This window comes from Gossypium arboreum, chromosome 12, assembly GCF_025698485.1.
Source record: "Gossypium arboreum isolate Shixiya-1 chromosome 12, ASM2569848v2, whole genome shotgun sequence".
Taxonomy (NCBI): Eukaryota; Viridiplantae; Streptophyta; class Magnoliopsida; order Malvales; family Malvaceae; genus Gossypium; species Gossypium arboreum.
In genome coordinates, this window is record NC_069081.1 from 3,959,245 (window position 1) to 3,974,881 (window position 15,637).

The 15,637-nt window shown below is 33.6% G+C and overlaps 1 protein-coding gene across 1 annotated transcript in view; it reads right to left on the reverse strand.

Annotated features, from left to right (window-relative positions):
* The window catches only part of LOC108479387 (UDP-glucose:glycoprotein glucosyltransferase-like), a 30,265-nt gene that overhangs the window by 596 nt on the left and 14,032 nt on the right, over positions 1–15,637 (reverse strand). Inside the window, exons 23-36 of the mRNA XM_017781948.2 lie at positions 13,949–14,050; positions 13,014–13,161; positions 12,195–12,251; positions 11,995–12,125; positions 11,769–11,857; positions 11,292–11,644; positions 11,083–11,175; positions 1,562–1,626; positions 1,295–1,397; positions 1,002–1,160; positions 776–916; positions 646–689; positions 454–568; positions 65–217 (exon numbers count right to left, since the gene is read on the reverse strand). Coding sequence (XP_017637437.1) covers positions 65–217; positions 454–568; positions 646–689; positions 776–916; positions 1,002–1,160; positions 1,295–1,397; positions 1,562–1,626; positions 11,083–11,175; positions 11,292–11,644; positions 11,769–11,857; positions 11,995–12,125; positions 12,195–12,251; positions 13,014–13,161; positions 13,949–14,050 — 1,753 coding nt within the window. The remainder of the gene's footprint in view (positions 1–64; positions 218–453; positions 569–645; positions 690–775; positions 917–1,001; positions 1,161–1,294; positions 1,398–1,561; positions 1,627–11,082; positions 11,176–11,291; positions 11,645–11,768; positions 11,858–11,994; positions 12,126–12,194; positions 12,252–13,013; positions 13,162–13,948; positions 14,051–15,637) is intronic.

Consider the following 15,637-nt stretch of genomic DNA (forward strand, 5'->3'; position numbering starts at 1 on the left):
AATAATGACCATCCGCTGCATAAATATAATATATCCTTATAATGGAAAACATATATACAATTACCTGAAGTTTGGGTTCTTTTGTCATGGGATTGTTGCAAAGATCGATGGTTTTAGCCCTTGATTTTGTGGCATTACCACACCATGATTCACACCATAGCCATTCTTGTGGTAATGAGAAGATGGGTACTCTGTGCTGTGCATAGTTTGGAAGATCCTGAAATAGAAATCATGCTTCCTTCCATGTTATATACCATCACTCTATGTTAACCCATAATTGGAGAAAAACAGTTAAACAGTTCTTTTGGCCCATTCGTCATTCTTTTCTATCTTTCAACGTCCCTGACAACAACTACTTCAATTATTTAATAAAACTTTGGGGGGGGGGGGAGAGGGGATAAGTGAAAAACTAAAAGTACAAAAAGACAATGTAATATAATGAATTTAACTTGCCTGATCCAGATTGGCTAGACTGTTTGGATCCTTGCTAAGAGTTTCATAAAAGACTCTTAAATGATCTCCTGCCGCAGTCTCACGAAACTTCACCAAATCGACCACATACAATGCACTGTAGAATTATATGATGCATTAAGCCTGTTTTGCTTCAAGGAATAATACCTGACAATTTGAAAAGTAATCACAAACCTTATATGGTATGGTTTACCCTGTAAATGATCTCTCCAGAATCCCTGTACAGAACAAAGAGGGCAGCATTAAACTCATACTTCTATTACATTTTTACCCGTTTACAGAAGGACGTGTGGTATCACTTTACTTGTCTCCAAAATCGATATCCGTCCATCTCCTTATTGTTGTCACAGAAAGGAGTATATGCAAGAGGTCTTCCTTTTATATCCATGTCATAAAGTTCTCCCATGTCTGCCCTAACAACTTGATCAGCATCAACAAATATAACCTGCGCATGCATTTTTTCTGTTGAAGTTGGAAAGAAAAGCAACAGAAGAGTACACTTACCTAGCAAGTATCAAGAAACATGATACCTTTTCCAATGAAAGGGGAAATATAACATCAAGGAACAAAATCTTATATGCCCAGATAATTCGCTGCTTTTCTGTCTGCTTGTGCAACCACGTAGGCCATCTGTAGGTAATTAGTTCATAGTCAAAGCCATATTCCCGTGCCATATGTGGAATCACATCCTGAAATTTGTGTAAATAATCAGAATGTTAAGTGCATTGACATATACTTTTTAAATTATAGATTAACAAGGGTCGAGAGAAAAAAAATGGTCCTAGAAGAAAATGGAAAGTCAGCCAAAAAGATATATACAAACCTTGAATGGAGGAGACAAGTAATTCTTTATAAACCAGAATTTTACTGGACGATGGGTATTCTTTAACACACTTAAAATCATAATTTTAAGAAAGCGTTCATATCTGCCAAAAAGAAAAGGATTTTTACACAAGGATATGAAGGTTATCAAGGGCAATGGAGAGTTGAGACCAGCATCCAAGAATGCATGTATGCCAGCATATGGACATATCCATCTAAATATAAAAATGTTAATGCTGATTAAATAAAAAGGACTTTTAACACTTACAAATGTCCTGATGCAATTGAAAATATGTTAATGGTTTTACCATGTCGTCCACCCTTGCTATGCCCCTGAGGGAGAAAAAGGCATCAATGATACAACTACTTTGAGAATTAAATCAAATATAAATATCAAACAATAAGACAAAGCCATGCCATAAAGTGAATGATACCATAAGAAGAATGAAGGATGGTAAACCTGAGAAATTAAAATTAAGGGTGTGCTTAGTTAGGTGGAAAAGTGGAGGGATGGGAGGAGGCACTGGAAAAGTGGAAAAAAAATAAAGCTTCGTTGGGAAGAAAAGTGAGAGAAGAAAATAGAAGAGATAGCATAAAAATGAATCCTTCCAAATTGGAATGATAAGAGGAAAAAAAACGATAGATGCCTATGCTAGTTTAAAATTATGTATTTTTTCAAATGTTTTATTTTCTTTCCTTCCAATTTTCAACTCTACCAAGCAATAGATGGAAAGAAAAGTGATTTTCTTTCCACTTTTCTCTCTCTCTCCTACCAAGCACACCTATGGGAAGAAAAAATATGTTTTTCATCCTTCTAGTTTTCTACCCCTTCAATTTTCCATCTTCCAATTTTCTTTCCACTCTGCCAAGCAAAGCCTAAAAGCTGCTCATGCTCAAGCTATAAAGGAGGGGCTAAACATGTTACATGCTACTGCTATTTTTGCATTTATTTTGTTACGTTTTCTTAGACCTGATTGATGGTTTGATTTTGTTTCCCCCCCTCCCCATTACTTATGCCTTCTTCCTTTTCATGATTTCTTTCTCTTCTTTCATTCTCCCGTGTCACATTAAGTATACTAATTAACATGTATAAACCGAAGTTAAATCAGAATGGCAAGGAAGCAAGCTCTAATGCTCTAGTAAAGAGCTTACAGTCCCTCTATTGGTATTTTCTTTTTTCATTTTAAAACAAAGGAAGAAATTAATTGAAATTAGTTGTCACTGGTAGAAGGTAGGGAAAAATATAGAATAGCGTTTTGTAGTTAGAGATATTTAGTCCAATCAGAAAAGCTCAGTATGGAGTCATTTCATAACCCTTTCGGACAGCCATAATACATGTAGATAAGGGATTTAGATAGTTTAGGAAACTCTTTATTATGCAAGGTTTGAATAAAGAGATCCCTAGTTTCAAGGATCTCTATCAATTAAGGGAATTTCATACCATATTCGATGGTATACTTTCCCCATAAATTATGTTGATTCTTTTTTCAGACTGAAGCAAGCAGAGAAACCATAGTTTTATCCTCAATTTTCTGTTCTAAATCACATGGAACTACAGCTAGCTTAATCTTTTCTTTATGACTGAAACAGCGACTGTTGAGAAAAGAACTTTTGAGTCAGAAAGAACAATCTTGGTGGAACATTCAGAACCACCATGTCTCATAGAGGTGATCTCTCTCATCATTCCTTCAATCTTACCTCTTACAAACATGATGAGAAAAACTACCTCAGCAATTGATGGCTGAGGCAAGATCGGGCACTTGACTGGAGATGTTAAAGGAACTGAAGCAGTAGATCCTAAACTACATTTATGGATGTCAGAAAATTCATAAAGCCAATTTTTTAATCTCCAATTAGCAAGTTGGGCATGATAGATACTTGTGCACCAACTTGGGGGGAGTGTCGAGATTAGAAGAAATATGTTGTAATCTTTGACCTTAGGTAATTGATATTAGGATCTAGTTAATTTAGGAGACTGACCGCTTAGGTTTAGGAATTAGTTTTTGTTTTTATGAACAATCTTCTCCTATAACACTGTAATGTAATATACAGCTAAATATAAATTTAAAAAAAAAAAATCTCTTCTGCTCAAACCTTCAATAGTGATGTTTGAGGATTGTCTAGGGTTTTAACAATGTCTGGTAAAAAAATGTTTGTTACTTTTATTGATAATCATACAAGGCTTAGTTTGGTATACTTACACACCATGTTCACAAAGCATTCAATCAATGGGAAGATAGTTGCTTTGATAGTGTATGCTGATGATATCATTCCACAGAGATGATACAGCTGAAATGGAGAGACTGAAAAGTGCCTAACTCCTGAGTTCGAAATCAAAGACTCGGGATCACTAAGATATCTTCTTGGTATGGAGGTAGCTAGATCAAGGAAAGGGATCATAGAGTTAAAAAGAAAATATTTGATGGATCTACTCCTTAAAGAAATTGGTAGGAGTGGTTGTACTGTTGAGACCTCATTTGACACAAATCAGAAACTTGGAGACAACAAGGGAGCCCTAGTGAATACATCTCGATATCAGAAATTAGTTGGGAATTTGATTTATTTATCACATACATGACCATACGTTGTATTTTCCGTGAGCTTGGTAAGCCAATTCATGGATTCCTCTAGTGAAGAGCATCTTGAAGCAATCAGCTGCATCTTGAAACTCCATAGGGAAATGATTATTTTTTTGAAAGAACATAAATGAAGCTTTGAAGCCTACACATATGAGGATCGGGCAAGATCCATTACAGATAGAAAATCATCATTAGGTTACTGTATGTTTGTGTGAGGGAACCTAGTAAGGATTTTAGAAGTGCTGAAGCAGAATATAGATCAATGGTTCATAGGATTTGCAAGATGGCGTGACTTAAACATATTATGGAAGAACTAAGAATACCTATGATTACGGATGTGAAGTTGTAATGTGACAACAAAGCAGCCATCAATATTGTTGAAATATGTGTTGAAGCCTCATATATTTTGCAATATTTTTTAAAGTTATTTAGGTAGATAAATCCTAGAATAAGAATTACTTTCTCAGTTATGTTGTGAGTCTTTTTTCTATTTATATTCAATTCTTTGCTTAATAAAATAAAAACAGTTTTATTGAATACTCTCTTGAAAACTTACATGGCATCTGAGCTAGGTTAAATTTCCATTAACACTATAGTTGAACCAACCTTCACTGGAGATAAGAGATACATGAACCAAACGGAGATAGAAAGTTCTGTAGTCGGAACAACTACCGCTCAAGGGACAAAGGCGTCTCACCTCTCTTTTCAGCTGACATCTCAAAAGCTGAATGACAAGAATTACCTCGAATGATCGCAATCCGTGAAGTTAACAATTGATGGGGGCCGACAAGCTAGGTCATTTAACTGGAGAAGTCAAGTAACCACAGACGAGCAATCCAAGGATGAGCACGTGGAGGTAAAAAAAATTCTATGATAATTGAGACTTATTAATTTCATGGAAGCATCCATAGGTAAACCTTTTATTTTCACTCAACTGTTAAAAATGTTTGAGATGCTATGAAAGACACTTATTCAGATTTAGAAAACGCTTCATAGATCTTTGAGTTAAAAATAAAACTCTAGAAGGCTAAGCAAGGGGAAAAGGAGGTTACTTTTTATTATAACGAAATGATGTCTCTTTGGCAAGAACTAGATCAATGTTATAATGATGAATGAAAGTGTCCTGGAGATAGTGTAAAAGCTATGAGAAAAGAAGAGAATGAGCGAGCTTATTTATTTATGGCTAGTTTAAATAGAGAATTTGATGAAGTGAGATCTCAAATCCTGGGGGAAAAAACGCTTCCAACACTCCATGAGATTTTTTCTAAGGTTAGAAGAGAGAAGACTAGAAGAAAAGTAATGTTAAGGTCAGGATTTGAAGCTAATGATGATAATTCTGCTCTTTTGACTGTTAAAAATGATGATGATAGTGAAAAAAGGACGAAACCTTGGTATGAACACTGTAAAAAATATTAGCACACTTGAGAAATCTATGGAAAATCAACGAATGGGAGAAAAAAGAATGGCAATGGTCGTGGTTTAGAATCTGGGGATAGCAGAGCTTTCTAAACGACTAATGAAAATCATGAGCAGCAAAGTTCTTTGGAAGGGTCTTCGTTCACTAAAGAACAACTAGAGCATATACACAAGCTTTTTCAATCACCACAGTTTCAGATGAATTCTTCTATTCCTAACTCATCTAATAGTCCTTCTTGCTCCTTTGCCCAAAGTACTGATTCTTTTGTTTTTTTCAGTGTCAAACCTTATAAAATAAACATGTGGATCGTTGATTCTGGCGCTAGTGATCACATGACTAGTAGTCATTTCTTTTTCTCAACTTACACACTTTGTGCAAGAAAAAAAAGATTAAAGTAGCAATGGATTGTTCTCGGCAATAGTCAGGAAATGCACTATTAAAATTTTACCTTCCTTGGTTTTACATGTGTCAAATCTAGCTTGTAGTCTCATATCTATCAGTAAATTATCCTAGTTCTCGGATTATCGTGTTATATTTGATTCCTTTATATGTAAATTTCAGGATATGGTCTTGGGGAGGATGATTGACAGTGTTAAAGAATATGAAGTTTACTTTTTTGATGTCGACCATATAAGTCGACAAACAACTACTTTATGTTTGAACTCTGTTTTTAGTTTAGATACGATTATGATTTGAATTATAGACTTGGACATCCTAATTTTTACTATTTAAGACATTTATTACTTAATCTGTTTAAGAATAAAAGTCCTTTATATCATTGTGAATTTTGTGAATTGGTCAAACATAATCGGTAATTTTTTCCACCTAAAAAATGTAAAGTTTCCAAACCTTTTTCGTTAATTAATAGATGTTTGGCTAGTTTAAAGTTAAAAATGTGTTTCAGTCTTTTTATGCTATGGTGAAAACAATTTGGTGTGAAAATAAAATATTTCGGAGTGACAATGGTGCGAAATTTTTTAGTGACCAATTAGGCATTTTTTTTAACAAAATATGGAATAGTTCGCCAAAGCTCTTGTACGAATACACCACAATAGAATGGGATTGCGAAAAGAAAAAACCGTCATCTTTTGGAAGTAACTCAAACCTTGATGTTCACTAATCAGGTACCATGTTATCTTTGGGGAGAGGTCTTGTTAATGACTACATATTTTATTAATAGAATGCCCAGTAAAACTCTAAATTATAGAACTCGTTTTAGTCTTTTTAAAGATAGCTTTCTTAACTCTAAATTGGTCACAGATTTACCCCTTTGAGTTTTTGGATGTAGTGTTTTTGTTCATCTTAACAACTAGGATAACTTAAATCCTAAAGCAAAAAAAAAATGTCCTTGTTGGGTATGCTTCTAATAAAAAAGGTTACAAATGTTATAATCTGATTGATAGGAAGAATATTATTACTATGAATGCTACATTTGTTCTTACTTTGATTCTAATCTTCAGAGAGAGAATTATAGTAAGGAAGATTTAATAATTGATCAAGAAAATATTAGGAATATACAACATAAAGATTCTAATAATGGGGAAGGCGAATTATTATCAACACAAAAATTAATGATGTTAATGTTGTTAATAAAAATGACTTGAATGATCTAATGTTATTAATAAAAAAGAGTATGAACGTGTAGAGTCTAACTATGAGAACAGAGAATAAACAAAGGAGTTGCTGGGTTACTCAATAAGAAACCGAAATCAAGAAAGTGGAATCCACCAGATTCATCACCAAGAATTCGACCCGCAAGATATTATTAAATATCCAGGTAAAACTCGTTATTTGACCAATGAATTTTCTGATCTAGATATTCCAATTGCTAAAAGAAAATGTGTTAGAAATGTTGTTAAATATCCTATGTCTAAATTTGTATCCTATCAAGCCTTGTCTTTGACATTCTTAGCCTTTGTTTCGTTTCTTGATGTTGTGGAAATACCCAAAAATGTGAAAGATGCTTTACAGGTTTTTGAATGGAAAGAGGCTGTTTCAGAGGAGATGCGTGCTCTCGAAAAAATAGGTACATGGGAAACATTAAAATTTACTGTAGGGAAAAAAGTGAGTTGTAAATGGACGTTCACAACCAAAATCAAACCGCATGGATCTTTAGACAGATACAAAACTCGATTGGTGGCTAAAGGGTACACTCAAATATCCAGGATAAACTATCTTGAGACATTTGCTCTAGTAGCTAAGTCAAATACTGTTAGAGTTCTTTTATTCATTACTGTTAATCTTGATTAGTCTTTACAGTAGCTAGATGTGAAGAATACTTTTCTAAATGGGAAATTTGAAGAAGAAGTTCACATGGATTCTCTTCTAGGTTTTGAAGAAAAATTTGGAACTCAAGTATGGAAGCTCAGGAAATCTTTATATGGTCTAAAGCAGTCTCCTCGAGCTTGGCTCAAATGATTCACTCAGGTTGTTAAAAAAAAAAGTTACTCACAAGGGCAAGCTGATCACACAATGTTTTATCGACACTCACTAAAGGGTAGAATAACAATTATTATAGTTTATGTCGATAATATTATTTTTACAAGAGATGATCTGGATGAAATAAGGTGTCTCAAAGAGCATCTGCATTGAATTTTGAGATTAAAGACTTGGGTCCTTTAAAATACTTCCTTGAAATTGAAATTACTCGATCAAAAATGGATCTTGTGGTCTCTCAGAAAAAAAAAAGTGATTGATCTTTTAAAAGAGACTAGGATGAGTGGTTGCCGCCCAACTGACACACCAATTGATTCAAATATAAAATTCATAAATAAAGAAGGAAGATCATTTGAAAAAGGGTAGCGCCAAAGATTAGTTGGTAAGTTAATCTACTTATCACATACAAGGCTAGACATAGCTTTTGTAGTAAGCTTATTGAGTCAATTTATGCACTCCTCAGTGGAGGAACATAAAGAAACAGTGTTTCGGATTCTAAGATACTTGAAAAGTTCACCTAGCAAGGGCTTATTTTTCAAGAAATCCGAATAAAAAGGAATTGAAGCTTATACAGATGCAAACTGGGCAGGCTTAGTAACAAATAGATCTTCATTAGGGTACTGTACATTTGTTTGGGAAATCCTTGGTGAATTGGAGAGCAAAAAACAAAGTGTTATAGCAAAAAGTAGTGTAGAAGTTGAGTTTAGATTAATGGCTCAAGGAATTTGTGAAATGATGTGGTTAAAAAGAATTATGGAAGAGCTAAGAAAACCAATAACTTCACTAATGAAGTTGTACTGTGATAGCAAAGCTGCCATTAACATTACTCACAACCTAGTTCAACATGATAGAACTAAACATGTTGAGTTTGATAGACACTTTATCAGTGAGAAGATTGAAGAAGGCCAAGTGTACATGCCGTTTGTTCTTTCAAAACAATAGATTGTTGATGTACTCACCAAAGGACTCTCTAAGACATGCTTTGATTTTCTTATAAGTAAGTTGGGCATGATTGATATATATGCACCAACTTGAGGGAGGGTGTTGAAATACGTGTTGAAGCCCCATATATTTTGGGATATTTTTTAAAGTTATTTATGTAGATAAATCCTAGAATAATCAGTTGAGAATTTTTAGGAACATTTTTATTATTTTTTAGTAGTTTACTAGAATAAGTGAATTACTTTTCCAATTATGTTTTGAGTCTTTTTTCTATTTATATTCAGTTCTTTACTTAATAAAATTAGAACAATTTTATTGAATACTCTTTTGAAAACTTTCAAATATTGCCCACAATCTAGTCCAACATGATAGAACAAAACATGTTGAAACTAATAAGGCAGATCATAAAAAGAAAAAAAAAATTGAGGTTGGAACAATTTGTTTTGTCCCAACATCCAGCAAGTGGCAAATGTTCTTACATAGTGATTATTTCAAATCAAACGTTGAGTTTATCATTAGCAAGTTGGGCATGGTGGATATGTATTCACCAACTTGGGGGATGTAGAAATATGGAATAAAATATTATTAGATTTTTTTTGTTATGTGAAGATTTAATAAGAGATCCCCAGAATCAAGAATCTCTATCAATTAAGGGAATTTGATACCATATTCAATAGTATGCTTTCCCTGTAAATTATGTTGAATTTTTTCAGAATGAAGCTAGCAGAAAAATACAGAATGAAGCTAGCAGAGAAAATACAGCTTCTGTTCTAAACACTGTCAGTTTTCTCTCCTAAACCATAGTTTTATCATCAAATTTCTGTTCTAAAACCATAAATAGATACAACAAAAAGAGAGCAGTGTCATGTGAGCATATGAATCTCTTCAAAAAGTGCAAATAAACAACCAATTTAAAGTTAACAACAATTAGAATTTCTTGTATCCAATACTTAAAAAGAAACACTAACCAGAAGAAGCGGAACAAAGAGTATGCAAAAGAAATGAATGAAGAGAAAGCATAGCATTAACAAAGAATCAGAAGATAGACTTGTAATCCAAAAGAAAAGAACGTTGCGTGACTAATCTAAAGAGGAAGAGTAAACTTAATGACACAAAGTTAACTTCTCTTTAGCATAAGACTCAAGAAAAAGGAAAAAGTATATAAATATATATGTAGAGAACATAATTCAACCAGTAAACCATGATGCCACACCCATAAACATAAATGTGAATAACAACAGCAAGAGCAAAATGAGATTCCATCCGATTTTTTTTAGGTATTATAATCGAAGTCATTCTAAGTATGTAGTTTTGTTACATGTCATAAATTCTTACACCTCATTTGATAGGAGTATTAACATTGTAATATGCCTCTTAGTATGTTAGTTAACACTACCCACTTGTTTGGTTGCAAAAACCAACCCAATACTTGTTAGACCACTTAACAGGTCATGAAAACTTGTTTTCCTTGGGGGAAATTTTTACTCTTGTTGAGATGGAAGACTCTAATATAAGAGTTTTTCCTTCCTCTATTTTTTAAGTTTCCAAAAGTATCATTGCTCAAAAAAATCAAATTACAACTATGGTTTTTGTTCTCTTCACTTCATCTAGCATTATTTCCAACTAACATATTTTATTTCTTTTAGATTTTTAAGAATCATATAATCTAGAAACTTTTATAAAATAATTTTTTTCTGAAAAAAAACTAACTTTTAATATTTTTTCAAATATACTATTCCTATAAAATTGGACCTTTTGGTTTTATTTTATAAAATAGTTTCATTTAAAAATACTTTTGAATTAATTTTATATCATTAACATAAGAAAATTATGAAATTTTAGCATGTAATTTTATAAAAATATGGTAAATATACCATTTAAAACAAATTTTGACCATATTTAGTCATGAAAAGAAAAATGCTTATTAGATTTATTCTTTCATTAAGGACAAAAGTGACATTTCATGGAGTAATACCTTTAGTTTTACTTGTTTGTGTACCAAACATTAGACTATTGTAGTACTTATGTATTAAATAAACTTGTCATGTTATTGCAATAAACAACCAAATGTGGTATTAGTGTGTATTTTTGGTGTTGCTAGAGCCAAGGTCAAGAATCATAAAGTCCGTACTAAAGCTGTGGAAAATAATTTCAACAGGAAACAAAATTAAGCAACTTTACAGGCTCCCTATCTCAAGTATTTTTTGTGTACTTATTTGACCCTCATTCAAGGGTCAACAATTGTCTTTCCCTTTACTTACACATCTTTATTCTTATCCTGATCTCTTCTCCTAGGTTCATATTTATATCGATTTCTTGGAACAGTTAACCCTAAACTAAGTGAAATATATTACAGCATAAACAAACCAAATACACAAGCAAAAGAGATTTATGAATGATAAGTAAAAAGCTCACCTTCAAACAGTCATCACTCTTTTTTGAATGGTCTCTACCACCAATAAAACTGGAAGCCCATTCGAAAATTTTCGAATTCCAACTACTATGTCCCTGCTAGGAGGCAAAAGGAATTTGGTAAGCTATAAATCCATAGAGATTCCTTGGTCATCTATGAGTGCTAAAATGAAGATTGCACAAAATATTTCAAACAGCTCTCAAGAACTCACTCTCTTATCTTTTGATTGGTTGTCAACATCAGATGAAATAAGCAATTTTTCATGCTCTTTTCCCTTCTTCTTCACTACTTCTAGATGAACTACATTACCCCGCAAATCATTTATAGCGATCCGCTTTGACAAAGATTTCTCTTGACTTCCATCATCAACGCCATCTCTGAAAAAATACAACTCGGAACTTCTGCCTGGAGCAAGTTGCAGGTACCAAACTCCAGGATGAACTTTCATCTGCCAATAGCCCAAGTTGGCCATAACAATAGTATCAACCAAATGAGGTGTATTCTTTGTTCCAAGAATTAGCTGAAGACCTCTGGGAGGGCCATGATCCTTCTCAGCACAATGACCTAAATCATAGTCGAATTTTAAAAAAAAAAAAAAAAAAAATCTTAACAGAAAATGTGTACAGTACTCATTCACTCCAGTTAGGATTGGAAATTTCACATGATTTCTAAACAAAAACAAACTCACCAGTCAGAACTAGGGCTTCAAGTTCAAAAACTGCTTGCAATGTCCTTGTGTCTCCCAAGTTCTCAAGAAAAATATTGTCCAGGTCATGACTGAAGTATTTCGATCCAAAGAGAGTTTGAGATTAGTTAAATCAGTAAGGTATATGATGTTGCAACTCATCAAAGCATAAAGGGAAAGGACAATATACTGAGAAAGAAATCAAAATGTTGGTGGATAAAGAACATACATAGCAATGACAGGCTCAACAAGCCACGGCTCAGGAACATCTAGGTTCATGGTGAGTGTTTTTGATAATGGCATATTAGCAAAGAATGCTTTGGGTCCATTTACAGTGTAATCAGTACTGCTAAAATCATCCTGCAAGATCTTAACAGCTGAGACACCATTCTTGAGGGCTAAAAATGGTTTCTAAAGTGAGAAGCATACCATGGTTGGGACAACATATCTGTAATAGTTCTTCAGTGGAAGATCACCAAGGGAACTCTGCCACAAAGTTAAAGCATAGAATTTCATAATTAAAAAGTAAGACTTCAAGCAAGGAACAAAATAAAAGCATAAAGTGACCATACAGAATGTTTCCATTTAAAACGACCATCATAGCAAACCGCAGTAACATCATCAGAAAGGCTGAATATTTCAAGGCCCATAACCCCAAACAGTGTGATGCTTACTATATTTTCAACATTGTGGGAGACCTAAATCCTCACCACAATGGAACGAAATAAAAGCATGAATGTGAACATACAGAATGTTTCCTCTAAAAAAACATCACAGAAAACTGCAGTGACATCATAAGAAAGACTAAATATTTCAAGGCCAAAAATTCCAAACTGTGTGATACTTACTACAATTTCAACATTGTGGGAACCCTAGATCCTCACCACAACGGACATGCAAGTAAGTATTCTTTGCTTCTGTTTTTCTATTTTCCAATGTTTGTTTGCTTCATGTAATGATCCTCCCCCATCCAGTACATGGATCAAATCCAAAATCCTGTACTCCTAGGCTATTTTTCCCCTTGGCATGAGGACATGTCTCTCCTTATCTCTCAATTACACTTTCTATTGACAACCACGACATGCTAGAGATAACCAATACTGGAAATATTAACCACCAACCAAGAGATTTAATACAATTCTATTACAATAAGCATGCTTTAGTATGTTCTCATGCATTCCATAATAATTTTTTCTAGTCATAATCACAACATAGCAAAGATAACCAAAATTATAAAATTTAACTCACCAAGGGATTTAGTACAATGCGCATGCTTGGGTGGGCATACTTAGCCAGAACACGAAGAAGTGATGATAGTTTCTGACCAGATGGACTTAAAGGATCAACAACCGCATCAATATGAATACTAGAATTCTCATTATTTACAACAACAGCACTAGGGAACATTTCCAGGAAAAAAGACGGCAAGTGTTAGTCAAAGAGAGGATTATAAGCACAAACAAATGAAACATACACTACAAAACCAACAGAAAACACAGGCAATCAATGAAATTTGGAACATATAACAATTAATATACAAGTTGACGATTTCAAGAAGGGTTCAAAATTAAATCTTATTTTATTGTTAAGTAAGATGACCATTTTGTTGAAGCATAATGAAAATATGAACATTTTGTCCTCGAGAAGCCCCAAATTGGTTCAAATTGGATAGGAAGGCAGCTTTATGAAAATTGATTAAAAGAAAGAATATTATTGTTGCAAAAGTATTGCAGTTCAAGGTGAGAAGGTAATGCATTGCATTTTCCTTTTGCAAAGTTTTGGTCCTGCTTTTGTCTTTCCTCAAAATCACTTGGGTCGTTACAATCCCACTCAGTTGACAAATAATGATTAAGCATAGAAATAGACATGTCCAGTAACTCTAGGAGTTTGTTGAGCTAGAGAAATAATAGAAACAATAGAAATAATCAAGGAATTGAATATGGATCTATATTTGAAAAGTTTAAAGAAAGGCTGCGCCTACCATGATATTCTATAAATTTCCCTCAGTCATATAGGATGAATATATGGAGATTTATCATTGATTCAAAAAAAAAAAGAATATATGGAGATTTATCAAAAGGAATCCAAAGAGGAAATAAAAAGACATGAAATGCAGCATGGTTTTTAAAAAGAATAGAAATTAATAAAACCTCATAAGCATTGAAGTGCTTTAGAAACCTTACCTATATTCCGCATTCAAAATCTCAAAGCGTGCACTTTCAGTACTTCGATCCCTTGTAGCCATTGAAGATGACACGAACATAATAACATCACTAATATATTTACTGAAAGCAGGAATAAAATCAGTACAGATACAGCATGTCCAACCTGAAAGATAAATGATGAAAAGTACAGATGTCTATCTGCAGTTGATATAAAAAATCAGGTTCCCGACCAAAGTTCAAAAGTCCATTGGCATTTGGCAATTGTGAACGAAAATCATAAACCAGCGCATAACTAGTAGCATGTGCAAGTTATTGATCAAATAGAGCCGTAGATCCAAGAGATAAATATATAGTAAGCTCAAGAAAATTATTCCCCAAATGCCTATATAAGCCTACACTGCATATGCTGCAATGATGGATAAATGAAGAAGATAACCAGCCAGATAGAGCAGAAACTGTTGACAGCCAAGAGATTCTTTCTGTCACTGTAAATTAGGGATTAGATATACTTGATATTTGAGATTATATATTATTTCTTGCCTTAGTTTTTTTCTCTTTGTATAAATACCTATGTTATCATTTTTTAGTATAAGTGAAATTATTCAAATTGCGATAAAATTCATCTCTCAAATATCTAATTTCAATATGGTATCAGAGCTATTATCCTGATTTAGGGGCCAATTTTTTATTTTTTCTTTTTCCCGAAAATAGCATAAACTCTAGGATCTCGAAAATTGGGGGTTTCCACTTTTGGCTTATTTTTTGTTCTCACTGCCCGTACCAGGAGGATCGGAAGACCATTGCCGGCAAAACCCCGAAAACCAGTGTCCAGAAGAGCTGCGAATGAGCCTCACATGCCTCTGTTAGCTGCTACTATTTCTCCCATGCATTGGACTGTGACATTCACTCTAATGGAGTCTACTTGTTTCGCCACCGCGACGACCTCAGAGCTGTATTCTGACCATCCCCTTTGAAAAGTTCTTGATTTGGTGAGGTTGAAATTTTTGGGACATTTTTTGATTCTTGGATTTTTTGGTGCTATTGGTTGTTTTTGTTGGAACTTTTCTTTATTTTTTTCCTTAAAAAAATGTCAACAACAAATGATGAAATTAAACACCTTTCCTATACGACTAACTTTATGAAGTCAGGTAATGCCTATAATGCTTATAGTCACACTAACTCTTCGGATAATTGATTTTGGTGCAAATAGATACATGGCAGGTTCCACAAAAAACTTCCTAAACTACTTTCCATGTCAAACAAAGGAAAGTGTTAGACTAGCCGATGGGTCCTTTACTACTATGTCTAGATCCAGTTCTATTGTGTGTACACTAGAGATTGAACTATCTTCAATTTACATGTTCCTCAGTTTCTCATTAGCCTTTTATTTGTTAGAGCAGTCACAAAAACCTTAAACTGCAAAGTTGAATTTTTCCCCCCAATCATTGTGTTTTTCAGGATCTTCAAACAGGGAGGAAGATTGACAGTGGTAGATTGCATGATGACCTATATCCGTTAGAGGGAAGTAATGGTTTTGTTTTATCTCAAGCTTTCTTTGGAAGAAATAAGGTTATTAACCAAGAAATAATGCAATAGCACAACTGGTTAGGTCATCCATCTTTTTCGGTTCTACAAAAATTATATCCAAAATTTTTTTCAAAGACTTAGTTTGATTCATTGTTTTGTGAAGCTTGTGAGTATGCTAAA